General features: G+C 39.2%; 1 protein-coding gene across 2 annotated transcripts in view; it reads left to right on the top strand.

The window, feature by feature from the left end:
* Positions 1 to 25,405, top strand: part of BEAN1 (brain expressed associated with NEDD4 1) — a 106,605-nt gene that overhangs the window by 68,937 nt on the left and 12,263 nt on the right. For both annotated transcript variants that reach the window (XM_067540105.1, XM_067540104.1), the window contains 2 exons: positions 6,576 to 6,785; positions 12,283 to 12,424. In XM_067540105.1, coding sequence (XP_067396206.1) covers positions 6,576 to 6,785; positions 12,283 to 12,424 — 352 coding nt within the window. The remainder of the gene's footprint in view (positions 1 to 6,575; positions 6,786 to 12,282; positions 12,425 to 25,405) is intronic.

Genomic DNA, 25,405 nt, shown 5'->3' with positions numbered 1-25,405 from the left:
CTATTAAACTTATTGGGGCTAATAGTAATTCTAAGTAGCCATTATTCTTTTAAAAAGGATCAATCCACCAGCACTAGTTTAACTATGGTACAATATTTATCCTTTGCACACGTGTGTGTCTCTCATCCAAGATGGCTAAGACTTTTCCAGTATTCCAATCTATAATTATTTTGAAAAGCAGAGAATCATAGTTTGTGGAGTAGTTCTGCACCATAGTCAATAAATTGTACTCCCAAATAATTAATGGCCTGTTTTCTTCAGTTACCCACTGGGGTAAGTGAAATCTATTGGTGAAAGAATATTGCCAATGCTTCTGATTTATTCTTAAACATTGACCAAATGAGTCACAGAATTTCATTAGGTTAGGCATAACGATGGCTGGATCCAACACCAAATTAAAGTCTTATGAGCACATTCAGGGCTGGCCTTTGATGTTTTGTCACCCAGGCTGAAGCAAACAACAAAACAAATCAAAATAAAAAATCATCTAATACGTCACTGCATCCCTGGAAGTTGCTACTCAATCACTTGCCGCAAAGGCCAGCTCTGAACATGTGCCCTGTCTTATTGATCTAAATACAAGATATGTTACTGATTTATCTGATTGAGTGAGTAAAAGATTTGACAGGGTAAAGAACAAAGGGAAAAGTGAGAACCCTCATTTTATCCCCCTTCCAAATAAAACCACTAACTGCTCTGTAAAGGCTGTATGTTCTAGTTTGGCTGTTGTAATTATTGGAATAAATTCCACCTCCATAAAATTGATCAGAAACCTCTTCCAAGAGGCATCTACTGATGTAACATTGTACATTTCAATGACATTTCAATGGACATTTTTCACTTGCAGTAATCTTCTGAATTTGTTTAGCTGTTATGAAAGAAAATTATGGGAGAGGAGAGAATAGAAGTTTATGGATATTCAAAATAGCCCACTCTACCTATATTCTTAAACTAATGTAAATACCTTAGGTCATGATCCTTCCAATGATCTCGGCTAAGTACTCTGCATATTTTTCCCATATCTTTATCAGAAGACTTCATATTCCTTGTACTTTTTTCTACTCTGTTGATGCTGATTATTATGTACATATTTACAGTGAGGAGCCAGATTTGTTTAAAACTTATCCTGAGCACGTGAAAAGGAATAAACTGGGCAGGATTTTCAAAACTGCTCCTCATAGGCAGTTTTGAAGTCTATGACAAAATTCCCATTTAGTTCAATGGGAGCAGAAGTAAGCCAACAATGAGTGCCTTTGAAATTCCCAATTCCCAACCATGAACTTCTCCTGTGAAGTCCATAAAAGTTAACACTTCATCCAAAATTCTGCAACCCACTACCAAAAATAAGAACAGAGTTAAGCTGGGACCTTCCTCTGGATCTCCCAATATGTTTCTAAGTAAATAAAAGTGTGAAAGTAATCTCCTAGGACGTGTCAGTCACATTCAAATTCACTGGAGTTACTCCGGGTTTGCACCAGGATAATGAAAGCAGAATGTGTCCACTTCTTTCAGGTCCTGGAAAGAACCAAGCACATTGCTGGTGTTTCACAGATAATAATAATAGATCAAAGACTTGGCCATTAAATTTAAATCTAATCTCACTCTGAATCCTGCATCAATTACAAATTAAAATCAATCTGATGAAAAGCCTTTGACATATTCTTGTGGAGTTTCCTAGCATTCAGTGAAATTTTAGCACAATGAATAGGCTCTGCACATTATGCCAGTATTTCAGATGTGAAATATCTTCAGAGGGCTGACACATTCTTTATCACCAACCTGATGTATATCATCAGTATTATCGGTGCCACACCTAATGTGAAAGTATTAAACTTGCCTTGTGAAACAATTGACTGATAAAGCAACAGCGCCAAGGAAGGATTTCAAGTCTATAACTCTCTCCTGACCTTCTCAATTCTGCTATCTGAGAATGTACCTTTTGTAAGAATTGTTAAATGGTTGGCAGTTGAATAGTGTAGGTTGCTTTCATTCAAATTGAGAGTAGAATTTCTGCTTTAGTAATCTCATATTCCCATCTGCTAATTGGTTAAAATAAATATTTGGAGGTCAACATCTCAATGTCTGTCTAGTTTTAATGCTGTTCTCCTTCAAATGGCTGACAATCTGCCTGGTAGTGTCTTTGCCACATCAGGACTCAATCTCATGTTGTCGTTATTGTGGGTACTATGTTAACACTTTCTTTTCATCTTTGAAAACTTGCACAAAATTTGTGCAAACCTGTCTGCACATACCTTGGCCTGATTTTCAGAGGTGCTCTGTCCTCAAAGCTGCAATTTAAGCCAATTGGACCTTCCAGGGTTCAGCCCTTCTGAAAATGCTTTTTGTTTTTGCTTTTTAATCCTGCAAGAACTTGCGGGTAATGTGTAGCAGTGAGAACAAAGTCACTACAGTACAGTGCCAGTGTCAGCTTGTTGGAAATGTTGCAAAGTACAGCTGGTTTTTAAAAAAAAAAATCCTGATTTTTTAAAATAATTTTTAAATTTTATTTTCACTCAGAATTTAAACATTTTGACCAGTTGCAAAGTCTATGTGTTGGGTTTTGCCACTTGCTCAACAGCATGGGGATAGGGGAGGGAGTCACTGGCATTAAAAAAAAGTTATACATCATGTTCTAGTGCAGTGAATGTGCCGGATACCTTTTCAGGTGGAATAAAATGATAACAGCAGGAAAACTACATTGTAAAAATCAATCCTCATTTTCTGTAAGCTTATCGCTGCTAGCCCTGTAAAGCTTTCATATAATCAGTAGCCTTTGGCAATTACTAGAGATGAGATCTCAATCTTCAGGAAAGTTCGAATCCAGATTTGGAACCTAACTTTGCAGCTGGCTCCTATCTTTACAATAAGTCTGTTGTTCAAAACAGATCCAAACTTTACACTGTGCACCCATCTTTAGAAGTGATATTTACTGTGGTTCCTAATGCAACATCCACAGTATCAGCTAAACCCAAATGCATATTACATGCTGAGAAAGTGGTGAGCCAAGAGTTTTAGTTAGTGTAAAATCAGGATAGGATTAAGAAAAAAATCACACTAAGGAGTCAACTTGCTCTTTAGGATAATGAATCTTTTGGTACACAAAACATTGTAAGAGCTCTGTAAGTTTTTGGAAAGCTGCCTTAAATGCCCATAAATATTCTCAGTCAACAATCAAGTGCTGCTATAAATTAACAAAAACACCACACAGATTTCCTAGGGCTTTTTTTTTTTCCCCCCGTAGTAAGCTCTCTAAGTGTCAAGCGTTAGGCACTGATAAAACATGTTGGCATGAGGCCATCATGTACATATTGCTCCTCTTTGCAAGCTCAAGACACTAACAGAGTATTCTACAGTAGCAAGAACGGGATAAATACTGCAGAAAATTATCTGTTAACACCATTCCAATGAAAAGGGCATATATACTTTGATGGGGCTCACACAGCACAGTTTTATTTGCTTTCCAGGAACATTTGTGGGAGCAACGCTTTGTTAGCAAGAATGTCTACAGAAAGGGAATATACCATGTATATACACAGGTCACACTGCTACATAGAATGCAGTGCATACACAGATTTTAAATGGACACGTTAGCCTGTACCATGTTTGAAAGTGTGTCCCCTGGGTACACTTGCATTTTTGAAGCCACAAAGCCCTGCATTCCCCTCATCCCCAAAGACAGCCTGATCCAAAACCCACTGCAGTCAACTGGAGTTCTTCCTGTGGATCAAGGCAATATGAGGTAACAGGTCATGAAAACAATCCCTGTTGCAGAGCTTTAAAATTTTGTCCCTGAAATTTTGACTGTTTTATTTTATGTCCCAATTTGCCCCCACTACACTGCCCCAGCTTTACTTAGTAAGGGACCATTTGTCCATTAGCCAAACCCATCATTTCTAATACTTTCCATATATAAGAGACCTTTTTGTGAAAGTATTACAGTTCTCTGAATATCAACTCTGCTCAACACATGCTCATCCACATGACACTGGTAGAAGCTCTAGGGGAACCCAAGGTTAAACTTCTGGAACACTATCCTTAGCTTGTCTTAGAATGAGAGTTGCACTGAAAATAATTAGTTACAGTCATTTTAACTTTTCAACTTTTTGTTGTTTTATTCAACTTTTCTGTTAAATTATGTCTCTGGATTTGCTGTCAGAGATAAACAATTAATCTAGAAATGGAGTTGGAAAATGCAGAGCGTTTTTAAAAAATAATTTTTCCTACATTCAGTGAGATCTTTTTTAATTGAAAATCTTAACAGGAAGGAAACATACAGAAGACAGCGCTTTCTCAGGGGCTAGCCCAACACTGTGGAACAAACTCCTACAAGAACTAAAAATCACCACAAATCTCACCACTTCCATCCTAAGTGCATGGTACATTTCTTTGACCTTGTCTTCTCTTACATAAATATCTAGCAACACACACACACATATATAAATTCCAAAATTAACTCTGCACACAGTTCTCCCCTAGGGAGAGAATGAGCAAACAAACCCAGTGACAGATATTAGTTATCTTTCTTAATACAGTACACTTTTGGAAGGCGTTTATACTACAGTGATGAGTGTGGTATAAAAACCTATATAGAATAGAATAAAATTATCTGTAAATTAATGTTTTGTTTTTAAATCAATAACAATTTAAATATACATCCTGAAAAATTTCAGATTAAACATTTCTGAAATAATAAATATGGAAAGCCAGAAATACATTTATTTACACTGTTTTCGAGGACAAAGTCATACAGCAGTTTCAACATTAAATAAGAATTCCCTGGGGGAGAGGGAACAACTCCCCACAAAATTATTTGGTAGAATTGTTCATGATATTGGAAAGTTTTTGTTACTGGGAAAGACAGACATCAAACATAATACTTATACTCACCTAATATTGTTAGTCCTCACTTGACCTCTAGCCAGTTTGGCTTCCCAGTCAAAAGGAAACCTGGGGTCTCAATTCAGCAACTTCCACCAGAACGGTACCTGATGTGACAAAGCTCTGCATCTGTTCCTGTGCATCTTATAAATAATAATATCATGAATTAGTTCTGCTGAGAGCAAGTGGGGACCAGGTTTCATATGGTCTAGGGAGAGGAAAGTAGTATAAAGTTTCATATGCTGAAATCCAATTGTATGTAGGAATCCATGTAAACCCTTCAGGAGATTTTGTGGAGCTTTTAAACCTCACAGGTACCTATGGAGAACTGAAAAGCTGAAGTTCACGGAAGTAAAGTTTATGTACATTAGACATTTTATTTTAATTATTTTCAGCATATAAATACCTGTGTTGAAGTCTATTAGATAAAGTCTGCATAAAACTGTTTATGGTTGAAGTTTATTTAGTTAATAAACTTTATTTTAAAAATTAACAGGAAATTCCCAAGGAAATTTACTTTTTAAAGTTTCAGGTTTTGTTTTGTTTTTTAATTGGTTTTTAATGGTCCAAAGGGACAAGTATGATTATCTTGTCTGAATTCCTGCATAACAAAGATCAGATTCATCCATTGCTTTTAGCCCATTGCTACTTATACATTTATTTTAGAGACTGTATGAACTGTGAGGATATTTGAATATTTATCTTCCTTTTACTGTTCACTGCCATAGTTTAAATATTTAGATTTTCTTAAACTATAAAGTTCCTTTATACATATATTTTAAATGTAATGTTAAGTGACAACCATAATGTAAAATTATTTGTTAATTGGATGGGTATTAATGTAGGACTTGTTTAGGTAATAGGGTCACTCTTCATAGCACATGTTCCTTGAAGACATGTAGAAGATTTGGCATGAGAGAACAACCTTGTGCTGTTAAACAGACATGCTGAATGACTAGATAATCATGACTGCTAAATTAGACTTTAGCATGGGATGCCTGCACAGATGCTGTAGTGCAACTGCACTGCCATTAATTGCTGCAGAAAGAGTAGGTTAGCAGACTGATTTTATTATTTTAATATTTAACATATCAAACCAGGCTGACCAAGTGCCCACTAATATTAAGAGAGGGAAAATTCATCTCTCAGATGAGCCAAAAAGGTTCTATCCAAGTATTCCAGGCAGACACAGACAAATTATTCAGATTCATGGCAGTTATTTCCATTAGAGAGATCATTGACACTTTTACCTTTATTCCTTAGACTCACTAGAACTTTATTAGTTGATACCAAAACAATTCAGACAGAAATAAAATTACTATAATCTTGTGAAGATAATGAAGCAATGATCACGCCCGGAGTCCGGGGAGAGGGGGGCAGGGGGGAATAAAAAACACTACAGATGGCTTCTAACCCTTGTGTATTTCTACACAGGACACTTTACTGTGTGGGAGCCAGGACCTTCTCTTATTCCACAATGATCTTTTGAAAAAAAATATGAACAACTCCACAAAAAGATCATTAGGGGCAAGGTGTAATGTATACGAAGCAAATAACTGACCAAGTTGAAATCCATTTGTAACTTGTTGCTCTGGATATCTGTTGCTTATGCAGCAGCTTTAATCAACACAGTCTGTCCCTTCCTTTCAGCATCATTTATGTATGCTCTCTCCTCTCTTTCTCTCTCTGCTGTGCAGACGTTCACTCGAACCAGAGCAGCCTTATCAGGGAGTTTCCCTGCTACAGTGAAAACAGCAATGACACCAGCTTGTTGGTCTCACCCCTCCTGGTAGCTGGAGTAGTGATCGGACTTGTGCTGTTTCTATCCTGTGTGACAATCATTGTTGGCAGCCTGCGAAAGGATGGACGCTTAAGACACCCATACCTGAGGAGAGATGCGAGTTATGGTGAGATAGTGAGTGCTTCCCCATCTTGGTGCACAGCTCCTATGGATATGCAGACACAGCAAAGCAAATGATTAAAAAGACAAAAGGAGGATACAGCTGGCATTTTTGTTTAGTTGCATCTCTGTGCTGGCACTGAAGTCAAGTAATGAGAGCTACATTTTAAGTGGTCAAAATGAATATGTGAAAGCCAACTGCATAGCTCCTGTTTGCTTAGTTTTCTTTGGTATTGTACATATTTTTGTCTCCCTCTCTATTTGTCTCCCTCTTGCCTCCTGATTTACTGCAGCACTCTGTTGAAATCCCATTATTTCCATTGGTCTGTGGGCCCAGTTTAATTTCTCTCTGCTAGAGAACTACCACGATATAATAGTTTTTAGAACAAGAAAGAATGGAGTTCTCAATCTTCCAGTCTATACCAGCCTTGAAAATTGCCCCTTTGTTTTCTATAGAAGTGAAAAGTTATATGTAATGATGCTACTCTGGCAACATGGCAGGACATCTGGGTTACATTAGACTTTAAACCCATTCCAGCAGCACTAGTCATCCCACCCACCTACCACCCAAAAATGTCCCTTTTTTTTTCTGTGACTGAAATCTTTTGTGATTGCAAAGTATTATGAGATATGAAGGGGCATGGGATGATGTTTTTGGCCATTTTGAGGGCTGCAGATCAGAAGAGGTTGAGACCCAGTTACACCAGAAAAACAAACGGAAAATATGCTTCTGTAGTTAAAAAGAGAAAATATTAGGGATGGATATAAAAAATGAACCCACAGGCCAGATCTTCAGCTGGTGCAAAGCACTATAGCTCCACTGAAGTTGAGCATCATTTAATTCAATGGAGCACTGGCAATTTATATCAGCTAAGGAACTAGCCCCACAAGTTTGCAGTTTGTCATGAGACAAAGTTTATTTATAGGGGGGTTTTTTAATTCTAGTTGCTTCCAAGGTGTTCTTCATTTGGGATTTTACAATAAAACAATTCTAAAAATTATAATTTGGAGGAAAAGCTACCTACCCAAAACAAACTTTCTAGATTTTTGGAAAATACTTCTCAGGCCATTAAAAGTACATTGGACCAAAACTTGATTTTACTGAGGTAATTAACAAAGCTCCCATTCAGATCAATGGGGCTTCAATCTGGGGCATTTTTATTGTAATAATTATTTCTTTTGTGTTCAGTCTGTCTAAGTTGAGTAGATATGTGTCTACACTCAGCTTCTTCAAATAATTCATTCCAAGCATGTAAGTATTGTCAAGGTTTTAGGACCCAATTTTAGAGTCACATTTTTCACCTCTTGTAGAATGGCTATTTAATAAATAGACAAACAAACAAACAAGCCCTAGTCTATTGCAGATAAATGACAAGCACTGTCTACTGTTCCTGTAAGACCCATTTTTATGCTCATTTTTCTGGCTTTGCAGCAATTAGGACACTAATCCCTGAGCTGTACAGTTACAATATCATCAATAAAGCTGGTACACAGATGTTTTGGCATTATACGGTGCTGTACGTTATATAAAATGAAATTGTCATTTTTGTTTGAACAAAAATGGCTATGTTAATTTCAGCTCCATACAAACACAGAAGGTGTGGGGGGGGGGGAGGAGAGAGGGGGAAGAAAAGCCCTAGAGAAAAGGACAATCTAAAGCAGAAAAATGTTTTTCCATCTTCTACTGATTATTAAAAATAAGTGTTAAGTTGTAAGAAAGGACTTGGCAGCATCTTTTAAGAAAAATCAAAATAATCTTGAGCTCAGTGGTACTCATCTACTGATCTTAAGGTTTTACCTTAGCAGCCATCACCATGGCATCTGGGCATACTTCCATTCGCTTCAGTGATAGCACCAGGAGTCACTGTGAATTTGGCTAAGTAAGTGTACTAAACATAAAGGAGGTGTAGTAAAATGGTGGGCTGAATTCATCCATGGTGGGGTTCCACTGGGAATAAATTAGCCCATTAAATTGACCCTGAAAAATGAAGTGAAAACTGCTTGAGGAAGGCATAAATAGTCCCCAACTTGTTGAAATGTGTTCCTACCCTATCCAATGATCACACAAAAACCACTACTCTGTAGAGACTCCTCTCAAAATAAGAGAAAAATGTGGATCTCTATTTACAGTCACAGCCCTAATTCACGGATCTAAGGGGAGTTGCTTCATATTAGAGGGCATAAATTATAATCTTAGCTGCCCTGTCTACAGTTCAGAACACCTTTAGTAAGTTTACACCGCTATTTTGAGTTTCAGACAAGACTTTTCAAGGGTATCCTTGAAGATCTGTGGAGATTTGCGGAATGTGTTTGTGGTAAAGAAAAGTCTAATTTAAATCTGATGTCAAAGCAGCAGTGCCAACAAGGAGAGCACGCTCCAGGGACCAGACTTTCAGATGGCATAAATTGGCATAGTTCCATTGACTCCAATAGACCTATGCTACTTGATATCAGCTGCAGATCTGGCCCTTGACTGAGTAATCATTGCAAGGAACCACTTAGCAATGCACATTGTAGACAGCTTAATAAATGGGAAGCAGGCCCACACAGTTCACAGTAGCTACTTTTTATTCACAAATGAATTTTTATCCACACTAGTTTTCTACATCAGTGAATTAAACCTTCTCTGTGAAACATGACAGCTCTTGTCAGCTAACTAAAGAACCCGCCTCACTTGATTCTGAGTAACGCTGACATTCCATGAAGTGTACCTGGTTGTGGAGTAATCACCTGCAAAATCAAGTTCTGGATGATGCCTCTAACATAAAACCAGACGGACAATAAAATCATCCTCTTGTTGGCTTCTTAAGGGAGTTGAGGACAATTTGTACTTGTTATTTTAATTCACATAAAAATAGCCATAGGAAAATACAGCAGATTTTGAAAGCTCTGTCTGCAGCTTGTGCGGTGCTACTGTATATGAAAGTTTGACTAGCTTTACTGCTAACTCTCACAGGACAAGAAGGGAAGACAACTACCATTAGAGCTGGGGAAAGATCACAGAAGTCCTTTATTGGGTTGATTTTGCTTCCTCTGTTCACAAAGGAGAGGGCTGGAGGTGGAGCTATGGAGTGGAGCATTATCTTACTGGAAATGTGCTATTGTATTAAATTTCCTACCTAGTCACTTGGGAACTCCCTTAGTTCTAGCTGCCACAAGGGGAATTAATATTGCTGAACTGCCAGGAAAAGCTGCAGGGGATCCTGGATAGGTGCATAGACCACCTGCAAACACTCTCCTTGCACAGAACATGATGCCTTTAACAATAGCTAAGTGTGTTTCTTGGCTCACTATATTGATCAGATGCTTCATTATTAAAAATATGTTGGCTGTTCTGCCTGAAAGTTGACTTGTCCTATTATCACTGGTCCCTTCGTACTATGGCTTGCAGGGGGTAGGTATTTTTATAGATGTTATTATGATTCCGTCACTTCAAACTTTTACACCTTTATTTCCATACACCCCCAAACTCCAAAAGAAATACATTATTAGCTTTCAACAGCAGGAAAATAACTCCATAATTTACACATTACAATCCTGGTATTACTTTCCGTTTTGTGGAATCTTTTAGGTAAGCTGTGTGTTCAACCCAAGCCTTATTTTACTACCTACCAAAAAGAAAACCGCACTTTGATTTTATTTTCAAACTGCACTTACACAAAACAGTGTTTTATGAAACAGTTCCCTACTAATCTCTAGGAAGCTGTTAGCATTGTAATTTCTGAAGTTATACACAAATATAGTTCCTTACTCTGGGAGTTAAATGAGTTGTGTAATCAGTTACCAAGGGGAGAAGGTGCAAGGGGTCTCCTGCCAAGGGACTGGTGAGTTTGAGGAAAGGGCACCAGTAGAAAGACAGGTGGTCCTTGCCCAGATTTCACCCCCAATACAATTAGCTTAATTCAGGTGAGGTGATTCCTATTCTACAGCTCAGTTAGGTTTAGCCCCCACCTCCATCTGCAGGTTCTGTTCCCCTGAGGGTGCTGGCTGCAGCTCTTCCTTCTCCCATCTGTGGATTAAAGAGGGACCTGAGCTGCTTAGGAGCTGACTGTTTTCCATAAAGAAGGACAGGGTGTGGCGGGAGGGAGCAGGCTGGACTAGTTCGTTTTTTGCTAGAGAAAAAGGGAGCAAGTGGAGCCTCCCAGCAAGTGAAGAGCACACCACCTCAGGGCCTGCACCCCCTCCCTTTCTGTGAGTAATCTAGGGGCCTGACTTCCTACCTCCTCACCCCTTCCCTACCAAAAAAAAATCTGTCAGCACCTGACTCCCCTCCCTAGGGGCCTCTCTTTGGTGCTTGAGGGAAAGGGGGCAGGAGCCTGGAGTTGCTGGAGGAGCATCATCTTCCCCCTTCCTTCAGCCAGCCAGCCACTGTTGCTCCCCTGGCCCTGTGGGACACAGTCAGAGAAGTGATGCTGCAGAAGGGGGGATGAAACAGAGTCGATGCCAAGTCTACAGCACAAAATGGTGCAGCTGAGAAGTTTGGGCATAGGCCCTTCACTTACCTTCATAGCTTATGCTGATATTCTGTCCCTGTCTCAGCGAAGCCTACGTGCAGGCATGCATAGCATTCATTGCTGAGAAGAGAGCGCCACCACTTTGTCTCCAAGGCTTCAAACTTCCAGTTGAAGACTGTGCCACTTGTCAGAGCGCTCCCTGCTTGAACCAGTTTCCCGGTAGCTGCCTGGGAGCCAAATCTCCCACCTGACGATACATAATGCTACCATCTGAGCCATGTAACCGGATTGGGACTGGGTTTTTTTCCCCCAGTCCTGTTCTTCAGGTTTTTCCCCCCTTTATGTGAGCCCAAGTGTTAAGGACTCAAATTTATGGTATGTCCATACTGTAATCAGAAGTGTGACTGCAGCACGTGTAGACATACCTGAGCTAGCTCAAATAATAGCAGTGAAGTCATGACAGCACGGGCAGCCACGCAGGCTTTTCAAGCCGTCCAGGGTGTGTACTTAAGGTGCTAGCCTGTGCTGCTGCAGCTTCACTGTTATTATTATTCAGGTTACCTAGATCAAAGCTAACTCACATATGTCTCCAGCAACATCTTCGACCGCAGTGTAGACATACCCACAAATGCCTAAAGTGAGCCATCGAACTCTTATATAGACACTTACATAGAAATGATCTGGTTTTCAGAGGTGTTGAGCATATTCAGCTCCCAATAACTTCAGTGGTTATGGAGAAGCAGTGCTAGCATTTGAGATCATGTACAGACCTTGTATTCTATTTGGGTAGGGCATTAATGACATTCACAATTTGGGGAGTAGCATGGGGTATATATACCTAGTCTCACACCATGATACACAGTAGCTTGGATTTAGTTGGCACAGGCTAGCCATCCCTTGCAGGCCATTGTTTTATTTCCTTAAGATCTGCTTCCCCCAAAACATGAACAATCCTGCTGTCTCATTTGTGGACTAAAGTTATAAATTATGGCAGAGCTGCAGAGAATCCACCATGGAGAAAAGACTCAGTATTAATTGCTTGTTTTATAGCTCCAGACGGTTTCTCCTATGGTGGCTCAATTGGAGAACTGAGATCCACCTGCACTGAGGAGTTCCCACCAGCATTTGACTTTGGTTCCTACATGGAGACCCTCTCTCAGGTCAACATCATGTATTCTGATTCACCTCCATGGTAAGCACATTTCTGGGTTTCTGCCAGCCCTTTTTGTGATTGTTTTATATGCGTAGGAGGGGTAGTTCTTTTTGCAAAAGAATGTTGTGATTATATTTACATTTTTCTTACTGAGCATCTGTGAAAGGGGACTGTTACCTTTTCTTTTTTTTTTTTTTTTTTTTTTTTTTTTTTTTAAAGAACTCAAAAAGAAGAGATAAATATATTTGGATAATTTTATTACCTTATACCAAAGTCTATTATCAAGAATGAATAAAAATTGTAAACAATACATTTTGGCCACTCTGTTGCGTATAGTCAGTCACTATCTTCAAATTGTGATTGCGAAGACCTTTCTGGAAATTCTTGGGGCCACAAGAACTAACCAAAGATGTATCAACATGAGAGAGAATTGGATCAATGGCAGAGAAAATGGGCCATGGTAAGATCTTTTCAGTAACAAGTCCACATAATGGAAACATGCAAGAACCTGATAAGTAGATACCACTAAGTTAGAAGACAGACAAGGTGGATAGATATGTAGGTAGACATATAGCCATGTGATCAACCTGCAAGACAGCTCCATGATAGCACATGATTTGACCACCTTTTGACCTGCTGGCACTGCACTTTGCTGCCTGCTCTGATTTTGCTGTGCGTGGGGGAGGAGGGACAATCAAACACCTTTATCCCATAAAACTGTTGTACAGTGAATAGCTCTCTATTTCTTCCAGCTCTAACACACATTTTGCACAGTTTGTTGATCCCTCCAAATGAGCTATTAACTAACTCAAAGCCATGCCAAGCAATAAATGCTTGTTTCCAGATACGTTTTTTTTTTTTTTTTTTCCAAAGCATTTAGACTAGAAGTGTGAAATCTGTCAGAACTCTGCATCTAAATCCATAGCATCCTAGGTTAGCTACTTACTTTGAACCTGCTTAGTACTAGGAAAACAGTGTTTTTTATTAGCAGATAGTTTGCACAGCATTGGAAGTGCCATACTCCACAGTCAGTACAAAGCAGCCAGAAAGCTTCTTAACTTGCTCCTCAGGACTTACCTGGCAATTCCCCTTATGCAAGACAACACAGAGTTGCATGGCCAGAATACCTCTGTGCTTTGGCAATCCCCAGCTGCATGTGGGCTCCTGGGGCCAGGAGCAATTTGGTATCATTTAGAGCAGCTCTGAGGGGCTCTACGCTGTACTAAGGGACCAGCCCAGCATCTTGACAGACCAGGATCAGAAAGCCATTTTTCCATTCCCTGTCCCAGTCCTGAGCTGTACAAAGTGCAGCTGTTTTGTGGTCCAGGATGTGACTATGTGCAAATAAACACTGATAACCAAATTAGCCATCAATTCTGCATCATAATCCCAAATTAAACATTCCCAATTTTTTTATTAAAGTTTTTGTTGTAGTCTCACTATCTCACTGCTACAATAGTTAATATTCAAGGCAGAAAACACTGAATAGTTTGGCAGATAGTCAAAAGCTTAAATTTTATTTCTTAGCAACATGGTTGGGACCAAATCTCAGGAAGAATAGAGTTAGCAGATAATTGAAAGTAAAATGTGGAAAGTTATGTAGTGAGACGTCACTGAATGCATTATTTACTGCTTTGTAAACTTCCGTTCACAGAAGTGTTGCAATACATAATATAAAAACATTATATGATGGGTAAGATTCAGTATAGTCTCTCTCATAGCACTTTAACATTATGTCATGTGGCCATGGTATCAAAGCTTCTGTTTTCTAACTAATAGAGAGTGTTAGAACCAACCAAATTATTGTTATTTGAATTGAGGGCTCTTCTCCCTGATAATGGATTCTGAGAGGTGCTGTGTTCTACTGGGTTTGGGATGGGCATTCAAAGCTAGGGGAACAGAGAGTGCTAGTCCTAGGTCTAGCATTTGTTTACTGTTTGTCCTTGTGCAAGTCACTATAAAATGTAAAATATTAAGCACCAATCTTACTATGTAAGAAATAAAAATTTTGAATAATAGATATAGCAGAATGTCAGGTTAGCTAAATTACTGGAGTTTCTCCTTCTAATTCATAAAGGAACATGTAATGTAAAGTTAATCTAAGGCACTCACAAATCAATAATGCTGTTGTGGCAGAAGTATGAGGGAAAAAGGGTGAGGAACAGAAATAAATGGAAGACCAATATAATATATGATAGGAGTTATTGCATTGACAGCAGTGATAAATTAAAACCTCCTGAGCACATACCTGGTGTGAAAGGAGTCAGAGTAAAAGTGAATGTTCTAATGCCATGGGCAAGCACCAGAAAAGTTAGTTTTCATTAGCAATGCTGTTCTAATGTTTTGTCCTGTCAGAGGCACAAGTGCTACATCACCACCACATATCAGGTGCTACTGAGTTGAGCATTCATGAATATATTTTTGCTAAAAATCATACATTCTGAAAAATTCCTGGGAGCAGCAAGACTGGAGCCACTCTGTGCCCAAGGGGTGACTATAATTGTTTCAGACCATCATTTCCATTATGTTTTGCATTCAGGCCTTAAACCAGAAAGTGAGTGGGATTAGGTAGTTTGGTTAAAGAAAACCCAAGAGCAAAAGATAGACTTCCCTTTTTCTGAGGTTAGGGGAGGGCTAAATGTTCTGCTATGCTAGCCAGTCATGAGCTGGAGGAGAAATTAACATAGCAATGGGTGCATCATTTATAATCCCAAAGTTAGACAGCATCCCAAAACCCCGGTGTGCCTGAAGTATGAGAGAAGTGACTTCCGAAATTTACAGCAGTCAGATTGTACAAATAAGCTCTCTGGTATTGCAGCTGAATTTGTGGAGCCATGGCATTATTCAGTTATGAAACCACACCCTGAACACCAATTCTACAAGCCCTTACCCATGCAGATAGCTCTACTGAAGTGAGTGGGACTGCCCATTTCAGTAAGATGCACAATCAAGCCAATGCTACTGATACCAGGGCTGGCATTAGGGGTAGCAAGCAGGGCAGTTGCCTGGGGCCACACAGGGCCCCACAAAGCTAAATTAAATCAGATATACAGAGTCACTGTGGGTGAATGTAATGCGAGTATTACAGTAATTTAATCTCTGAAAGTAGAAATAAATCAGATTTAAGGCAAGGTTTTCAAGCTGTGGTGCACACTCCTCTAGGGGGTGCAGAGGAGCATTTGGCGGCAAGCAGCGACGCCAAGCAGCTCAGGCTTGGGTTTCAGCCAGGCAGGGCGGGAGTTTCTGCCCTGGGTCCAAGCGAGTCTAACACCGGCCCTGACTGACACCCATTTGCACCAGTTTGAGGGAAGACAACCTCTGCATCAAGCAAGGGAAAGGGGTTGCCTTTGTGAGCAGAGCACAGCTGTTCCTAAAAAACAAGACTAATTCAGCCAGAGAACCAGAGTCTTGAGCAATTAAATCAAAAACAAAGATGCCCCGAACAGCTGACAAAAGCTGTGTGACTGGAAACAAAAATTACACCTAAATACAAGGTAAAAGTGTTTGCATACATGCGGGTGGGAGTGAAATTGCAGAGCTGTCTACAGCCCCAGAAAGCTTATAGCTTGAGCTTGCCAGGACAGAAAGACAGCCAAGCCATGCTCTCTCTCTCCTGACTATGCCATCTGCATGGCAGTAGCTATCCTGAGAATCCCACTACGTAAGAGTCATAAGGGGCCGGTTCAGGCAGCACAAAACTATCCTGATGCAGGAGAGTATCTGGCCTTGTATATTTAGCTGAAAATCAGAACAGGAGCATTAGTAGGGGAAAAAAAGAACTGAGATACCTTGAAATGCAATTTGACCTTCCTCTATATCTCATGAATCTCTTTCACGGAAAGTCAAATTTCCACTTGATGCATCTCATAGCTCAAACTGAGTAGTGAAGAGCACAACACCCTAGATTTCCTGGGGGAACAGTCTGCAAAATCAATCTACACTTTGCTATAGTTATTCAAGGTGTGGCATCCACACAGAGCTCTCCAGTGAGATGGCCAGTGTAGAATACTATTTATATAACCTCTAATTGGGGAAAATTCATTTATGAAAGATGCCTTGGGATGTTAATAATTTAATTGCTTTGATATCTGAGCTGCAAATCTCATTTAGGGCTCAATTTGATTATCGCTATAGATGCTTTTTCTAATCATTTCTTACATTAGACTTACAGGAATACCAGGCACTCGGTTTTGTCATAGCCCTTCCACACTCACAGGGCAGTTGAACAGAAGCAGTTTGGTCAATTCGTCTTGACAACCCTAAATATATGTTGCTCATATCCATAAATATCCCTTTAGGAGACGTAATGACTTTCTAATGAATCCGAGAGCTGCATGAATGTCTGTCAAATTGATTTTACATGAGAAGAAGAAAAAACTGACAGGTCCTTAATGAAGCAGAATCAAAATGCTACTTGGATGCTCTTCATAGCCTGTTCCTATCACATATAAATAAGTTTTACAATGCTGGGGCAGTTTCATATGGTGTTATGTCATCCTGAAACATTTGAATCCTCTCTTACCAAAAAGGGCAAGATATTTACTTCAAAGAACTCTAGTCATTATTGCTGAGAAAGAAGATCCATGTCACCTGGCACAAAGAATCCAGAGCATGGAATTCTCTTCCACAGGAATTGTGAAAAAATAACTTAACCAAACACCATCAGGACAAAATGCAAGATCCAGCCCTTTGCAGCAGTCACCCATCACCATAATATGAATTTGCAATGTGCAGTAGTACTTGATAAAGCCAACAGAATGATGATAACCAATAGGAAAGGAATAGATAATAAGACAAGAAAATATCAATGCCACTAAAGCCCATGTTTTGAATACTACATACAGTTCTGGTAATCCCATCTCAAAAAAGAGATATTAGAATTGGAAAAGGTACAAAGAAGGGCAACAAAAATGATATGAGGACAGATTAAAAAAAGGGACTGTTCAGCTTAAAGAGTGACTAAGGGGGTGATATGATGGAAGTTTATAAAATCATGAATGGAGTGCAGAAAGCAAATAAGGAAGTGTTATTTACCCCTTCACATAACAAGAAGCAGAGGTTACCCAATGAAGTTAATAGACAATGGGTTTAAGGGGGGGAAAAAAGTAGTACTTCTTCACACAGCACACAGTCAACCTATGTAACTTGTTGCCTGGAAATCTTGTGAAGGTCAAAAGTATAACTAGGTTCAAAAAAAGTTAATGGCCCATCAGTGGCTGTTAGCCAAGATAGTCAGGGATGCATCTTTAGGTGTCCCTAAACCTCTGATTGCCACTTGATAATTGCTCTCTTCTGTTCATTCATTCTAAAGCATCCGGCCACTGTTGGAAGACAGGACGCTTGGCTAGATAGACCATTGGTCTGAGCCAGTATGGCCATTCTTAATGAATTTAAAAACAACATTCTGCATTTAAAAACAGAGAGAAAAGACAATTCAGCTTTATATGTACATCAGCCATATGGATTTATGTTGGCTGTTCTAATACCATAATGATGGGTAAATACCTACATAGATATGATTCAATTAGGGGTTGATTGGACTATATTAACTGCTCTCTTCAAGTGCTAGAAGAGAGGGGGGGGAAATCAAGAATATAATTTGGAATTCCCAAACTATGTGCCAGGCAATGGATCTCCCTCTCTATCAAGCTCCATTTAAAGACATTTAAACACATTTTAAAAATCCGTAACACATACTGGATCAGGACATTGGTTGCGCATTATCTACATAATATATTTTTAAATAGGAGTCAAGAACAGAGGTCATTGTAACAAGGGCACCTGTAGTCACTTTTTACAAATAGAATAGCAAGAAATGCACTTTCAAGACATTTCAAAGTAAAGTTAATATCACTCTATTAATAAATAAAATAAAAACCACATACATAATGGCAGAGGGTACACCATGAGTCAAAGAGCAGAAAAATTATACAATGGCATTTTCTTGATACTAGATACTATTTATTGTTAATCCTAGTGATAAGATAATTTAAGATGCCTGCTTGCATATAAAGAATGTTATTATCTTTCCAACCCCCACCCAGAGGAAATCTGCTTCACCCTTCTTGACTAAGTGCTTTTTCACTCCTTACTGACTGGATATTAATGGTAGGCACAGTACTTTAGGTAACGAAGGTTAACACCTTCCCCATATCTATGATTCATGCCACGCTGTGCTTTGCTTTTTTTTTTTTTTTAATATAAAGTGCTGTTATAACACTGAGGAGTGCATTTTGAGGGAGATGTAGTGGGATATAACTGCAGGAATCATTTTAATGGAAACAACATAACTACCCCCGTATTTCCACGCTGAAGGGTACACTGCAATGAATACCTCATAATTCCCCATTATTTTAGTAGTCAAAACGAAAAGCAGTAGTAGCAATTCCTTTTTTGTGCATCATGGATGCATCACCGGCCACCCTGTCCAATTACTCCAAATAATATTCTTAATTCCTATATAGAAATTTACTGCTTAGGCAAACCACTAAGTGACTAATGAACTCTAATAGCTATAGTACTTAGATTTGTTGCAGATGAAGATTAATCAGATGCTGATTCTATTCCATAGAGATGCTTATACTACCCTCCTCACCATAATGCCTTCCAGTAGTGTATTAAGCAACATAACTGACATCTGTCATATGAGGTTTGTTAGCTCTCTCATCTTCTCCCCAAGGGAAGAATTGTGTATATAGAATGTAGTTTTGTGTTTAGTAGGGTTTTATTTTGGTGAATTTTATTTTTATTTTAAAAAGGTACATGATGCTTTGTATTTGTATTAACAAAGACAAGTCAAAGAAGTGCACTTTGTACTAGGAGCAGAAGATGGCCATGATGGTGGTAGTCCTTAGTTCCTGTGGAAGTCTGTTTCACAGTCTCAAACCAGCCCCTGAAAAAGTTCTGTCATCTGCACAGAAGAGTTTTACCTTTATGGTAGGGAGTTCTATTTTGCCAAAGGAGCAGAATTGTCAACTTCAGTCTTCATCATGGAGACGTGGGTGATCTTCTAGATATCTGGGCCCAGACATGCCTTGAAGATAAAGGCTAAGATCTTGAATTTGACTTAATATTCTACAGGAAGTTGGCACAGAGAGTGCCATGCAAGTTTCACATGCTTGCAGTAGCCCATGTTAATGAAAAGACACTGCAGTGTTCTGTAGTAGCTGGAGTTTCCTAAAGGCTGGTAGCTTCATTCTCTATATGTGGATAGTACTGCATATAAGTCTTCTTTTTGCATACACTCACATACTGCATATAGTTTAATAGGATGTGTATATACATATATAAAATCAGTTGTGAATGTGTGCTTAAATGTTGATTTGTATTAAACAAATAATTGTAAAATAAGATGTTCACCAGTTCAGTAAAAGGATTAGCAGACTAGTAATTCACATGGGGGAAACTCCATTGTTTAGGTAAGTCCATTTAAAACAATTTTAAGTGCCAAAAATACCTGTATGTTGTCTTCGAAAACCAGCATAAGAGCCCTCTAAATTTGAAAGAATGTTTCAGCTAACTATTCCTGTTCAGACATCAACTCCCTGAATGAGGAAATTAAGCTGTATTTATTAGGTGGAGTGGAGCACCTGATCCTGCTTTCCAGGATCCCACTGACATCAAGATCAGGGCCAAAGTAAATAAGCTTGAAAACATTCTACACTGTTTTATTCCCCAGAAAGAACAGCAAATTCTGGCAAACGTACCAGGCAAGTAGGTTTTGGCACAGTGCACCGGCAGCTTGCCAAGCATGAGATGGGAACTCCTGGTTACACCCGGATCATGTTTTAATCGCCCCATCTGCAGTTGTGAAAAAGGCTAATATTCTGGGGTATATTAATAGAGTATTGGATGTAAGACACGGGAGGTAACTGTCCCAGTCTACATGGCACTAGTGAGGCCTTAGCTGGAGTACAGTGTCCAATTCTTGGCACCACACTTTGAGAAAGATGTGGACAAATGCAAGAAAAATAAAAGAAATCCTAGAGTGTATAAATTTGTGGGAAGTTGCTCTAAGTTCAACTTTTCCTTTTTGTGTAGGAAAGCCACACTAGGCTTCACAGCCTGATGCAAAGCACTCGATCCATCCCTGTCAGAATTCTCAGCATCTGCTCCACGAAGGTGCCTCCCCTTGTATAATATCTAATTAATATGCAACATGGAAGCAGGTTAATTGCTTTTTGATTATCTCTGTGGATATTTGCTGTTAAGGGATTTTTAGATGACTCATACATTTAACAGCCCATCTGGTGAGTGCAGGAAAGTTGCCTTGTTCCTAGATATTGCACAAGTTCTCTGGAGGCCAACAACTGGCAAAACTGTTTAGGCTGGTATTTCAGATTTCCTCAGGTGCCAGTATAGCTGTAAGGAGAACACTGGGCCAAATCCTCCACTGATGTGAATTGGCACCTCTCCCCTAACTGCATGGCAGGTATATCCATTTACATCAGCTGTGAATCTGGCCCCATGTTTCAAAAGGTTTCTCTCACTCTGCCTTCACTCCGCTAAATAAATGGAAAAGCTATGTAATTTAAAGATCATTCCTCAAGAAGCTCTCTCAACCAATTTGGCAGTGCCAATTTATGGCCCAATTCTGCTCCCATTGAAGTCTATGGCAAAATTGCTATCAGCCTCAATGAGAGCAGGAATAAAGCCTTAGTTTCTATTTTAGGGCTATAGTATGGCTTTTAAGCTGCAGCCTGTGGAAGGGAGCAGAGATGTTTTCCACCAGCAAGAGCTCCCAGGGCCTTTGGGCACAGGAAGAGCAATGACTAGCTGGTAGTTACACTAAGTCTCAAAAGATCTGATTCCATGCCCCATTCCAGGCACCCATTCAGGGCTGGCTCCATGGATTAGCAGTTAATAGGTAACTCCTTTATTTTTTTCCTTTGATCTCTTAGGAAATGTGTTTTACTTTCAGGTGTTACTAATAGCAAGCAAAAAAAACCCGCAGGGTTTTATTACAGTTTTATCACAGTATTTCAAAGTTCTTCATCTTTCATCCTTAGAAGTTGGAATCAGAGAAAATATTCAAGGAAAGGACCAACCCACTCAAAGAGAACTGAATCTCTTAAATCACTGGGTTCCATGCACAGGTTTCTTAAATGATATAGAAGCATTGTCACCACCAACGGTGCTGCCAGTTGCAAGCAGTAGCAGGCAACACCTTTCTCTCAGTGTACCTTTGTCTAAACTTATGTTTTAAGAATTTATGCTGAACCGTGGGGAGTTGGGTCTCTGGGTTCTACTCCCAGCTCTGCCATGACTTGCTCTGTTATCTTGGACGGTTCTCGTAGGGTTTGACCTGAAGTCCAGCCTAGTCAATGGGAAGATTCCCATTGGCGTCAAAGGGCTTTGAATCAGATCCTTTGCCTCTCTGTACCTCAGTTTCTCCTATAAAATGGAGTTTAATATCTACCTCAAATAAATGCCATGAGATGTAATTAATGTTTGAAATTCAGTGACAAAAGGCACATTGTGGATGTGAAATCCAGAAACTCAGCATCGGCCTAACTCTGCTCCCATTGAGTCAGTGGTAAAATTCCCATTGACAGCTTAACTCTGAAAATACAGATCAGTTTTACAAAACTGCACCCTAGAAGTACAAAGTATTATTAAATGCAATATGCTATAGCAATAAAACAGCAATACCTCATGACCCACTGGCATGCCAAAGTTTTTCTAACCAGAAATCCTTTGCACTATGCTGTATGGCCATAATAAAGTTGTTAAAAGGCCCTCAATAGTCAGAACTGAAAAAGTAAGATAGCTCCCCCCCTAGAATAAAATCCTTGCCGAGTTCTCCTCTGGTTTTCCAGTGGCTAGAATTTGTTACCTACCAAACTGGATATTTTCTGTCAGCTGCTAGAAAACACATTTATAGATTAATCAAAACAAAGCCCTTTCCTAGAAACATGATCCTATTCATAACTTTACACACTCACCCATCATAATAATGTGTGTCATTTTGCAGAGGTCCTCAGATATGAGAGATCCTAACCATTGCAGTGATGATGTATTAAAATGGATATTGGTGTCTTGGGATATTTATATTCCCATGGAGGCCTTGTAGTTCTAATGGAGTTAAATGCATAATGGATTATTTTAAGAAGGCACAATTTTCTTAATTGGTTTTGATTACAGTGGCAGTGCCCATAGCTTCACTGTCATTTATAATGGTAATTCAGACACTCACTAAACACCGCTTATCAAGGGTTTATAATTTGTATCTAAAAAAAATTATTTCCAGACTGAAATTTGTCATACAAAATTTTCATCACAGAATGATTGGTTTTCTTTGGAATATATTTATTTTAATTGCTTTGGTCATTTTAAAGCTGCATGATAATATACAAAATAATAATTTATCTAGTTAAGATACTGGCTTGCATGTGCTTCCAATCCATTTAAAATCTCTCATTTGACAAAGTCTTTAATATTTTTATAAATGTTTTCAATGTCCATGAGCCACAACTGTTTTCTGAAAGAATTTTTCCCTCCATGCATACTGCAAAGTAAGGTCCCAGTCCTGCTGCTTTTATTCATCCACATAATCCCATTGAAAGCATGGGACTAATGTTATTTGTTAGACTCCACTAATATACTACTCACATCCCCCAGGACTGGAGGACTGAATCCCAAGTACTTTATCAGTATGACTGTTCTAACTACATCTTGAATGAAAACTTTTCTTCTGAAAAATTGAAGTTGATAGTAGAATTATTTTGGCTGACTGTTAACTATGAGAGAACGGATGCACAGGAAAGTTAAGTAACTTACACAGGATGAGTCCCTTGCAGAGATGGAAACAGAACCTTGGCATCTGCTTGTACCACACCTCCCACATCTTTCTACTCTCCAGAGGCCTAGACAGTCTAAAATTGGCGTTATTGTAATTACTTATTTTCGGTCACCCCCACCCAAGACATGGTCAGCACTTTCTAAATGGAGATCAGGTACAATGCATGCCTTAAGAAGCTCAGAATCGAGAGACAGTGCTCATACTTACCACAGCACCTTTTCTAAGTGTAAGGAAGTTTCATATTAGTCAATTTCCAATTAAGTAAGGTAGATCAGAATTTAAATTGCAGGTCTCCTCCCCTCACACTCAGCCTTCATGGATTCTCTCACTGTTTAGGTTTCTTTTCTCTGAATATTCTCTCTCTCTAAGATCTGTAACAGTTGTTTGTAATGCTATTGTAAACTCTCTTACAAAAAACACCAAAAGTCAAAAGAAGGGGATTAATTACGAAAAAACGCTAAAGATTTTTCTACACTGCTCTGCTTTTAACTGACCTTGTTTTTCTGATTTCTTTTTCTTTCAAGTGTCTGTTTCCCCACCTTTGGGGGTTCGGGCTCCCCTGAGTCTGTATCAGACCCCAGTTTAGGTTATTTATAATATCCTTCCCCTTTTTGTAACATACAAGGGGTTTTCCAAACAAAATGAACAAAGAAAAGAAGGATGTCCCTAGTCTCTCTTTCCCTTAAGGGAGAGGGGGAAATCAGAGGAAAAGAACAGAAAGGCACAGAGGGTCTGCCCCTTCGGCAGTCTTTTGGGTTACCTGTTTAGGGCTTGGCTTATCAGCTAGTACGATGTCTTTAATTAGTCCCTACTCTTGGGATACCATGCTTTATAGCTGATCCATGCAGTTTCAGGCGTAGTAAAGTCTGCAACTGTCTCCCTCTAAGCTGATCTGGCTCGGTGATCAGCAGTCCCTGAGATACAGATATCTTCCCCTTGTGGGGGGGGTGTGGAGGGGGTTCCCTTTTTAAGCTTTCTGCCCTCCAGGCAGCACAAGCCTTACAGGTGCACCTGGTTGGTGATGAACCAGCCCAGAACAGCTCATTAGTCTCCCCCCACCACAGTGAGAGTGTGCCACTTCACTCTGTCTTTTAATTTGACTTGAATTTAGCGCTCCAAAAGACTCATGAGTCTCACAAGTTTTATTCACTCAGAGGACATAGCCAGTTTCTCACAGTTCTAGAAAAGAAATCAGTATTCTTTAAAAGAGAATTTTCTGTTTTGGTTATAGTTGCATGTTCCGCGCATGTGTGGCCATCTTATTGAGAGATTGATCTGTCTGCCAATAGAATACCTATTGATTTCAGTGGTATGATATGATGAGGCTATAAAGCTATAGCTGGGAGGGCAGAAACAATATGGGTGTGTTATAAAGCTGCATGTTACAGGTGCTATGCCAATGGATACTGATATTTCCAGAAAGGGATCTAGTAGTTATTCAAATAAAATAGACTTTCATTACTTCATTGTAGACCAATGTTTGATAATTAAAGCAGGTGATGGAATCCATAACTTCTATGGTTTACATCAAGAGGCACAGACAGTTGGTGATTTTTAATATGGCTAGCACTTCCAATGGGTGCAGCGCTCCACAAGCATCTGAAATCTGTCCATATGGAGTGGATTTTTTTAAACTTTGTATCTGAGAAAATAGTACATTAATGCTTACTAAGTCACCAACAAAATAGAAACCTATACAAAAGCAAGATCAAAATACATTTAATAGATTTTTTTAAATTACATCTCAAGTGATTTAAAAATATAGACAACTAAGAAAAATCCACAGTCCACTAGGATAAAAAGTTTCACTGGCAAATAAGAGCAATACTGTCAGAAACTGACCACATTTCCTTTACTACGATGATCAATACCCCCTACAACATACCTTTCAAGATCCGTAAGTCCTATACAGCCTATGGTGTACCTCATGCAGTAACTCTGATGCCCCAACAACAAGCATTTGGGTGAAACCAGACAATGCTCTCAAATGATTTCACATAGGAAACTGATAAAGACAAAAACATTCTATCCCCCATGGGTGAACACTTTTCACATCTGACCTATCAGTCCTCATCCTCAAAGGAAACCTGTACAACACCTTCAAGACAAGCCTGGGAATTTAAATTCATAACTCCGCTGGACACTAAAAACCATGGATTTAACAGAGACACTGGTATTAGGGCTCATTATAAGAATTTGTAACACATACAGTACTGCCT

The sequence above is a fragment of the Emydura macquarii genome, unplaced genomic scaffold (genome assembly GCF_026122565.2).
Source record: "Emydura macquarii macquarii isolate MOO-44397 ecotype Brisbane River unplaced genomic scaffold, CSIRO-AGI_Emac_v2 contig_561, whole genome shotgun sequence".
Lineage (NCBI taxonomy): Eukaryota > Metazoa > Chordata > Testudines > Chelidae > Emydura > Emydura macquarii.
The sequence above is the reverse complement of the archived record's forward strand: the minus strand, read 5'-3'. Positions and strand labels throughout refer to the sequence as shown.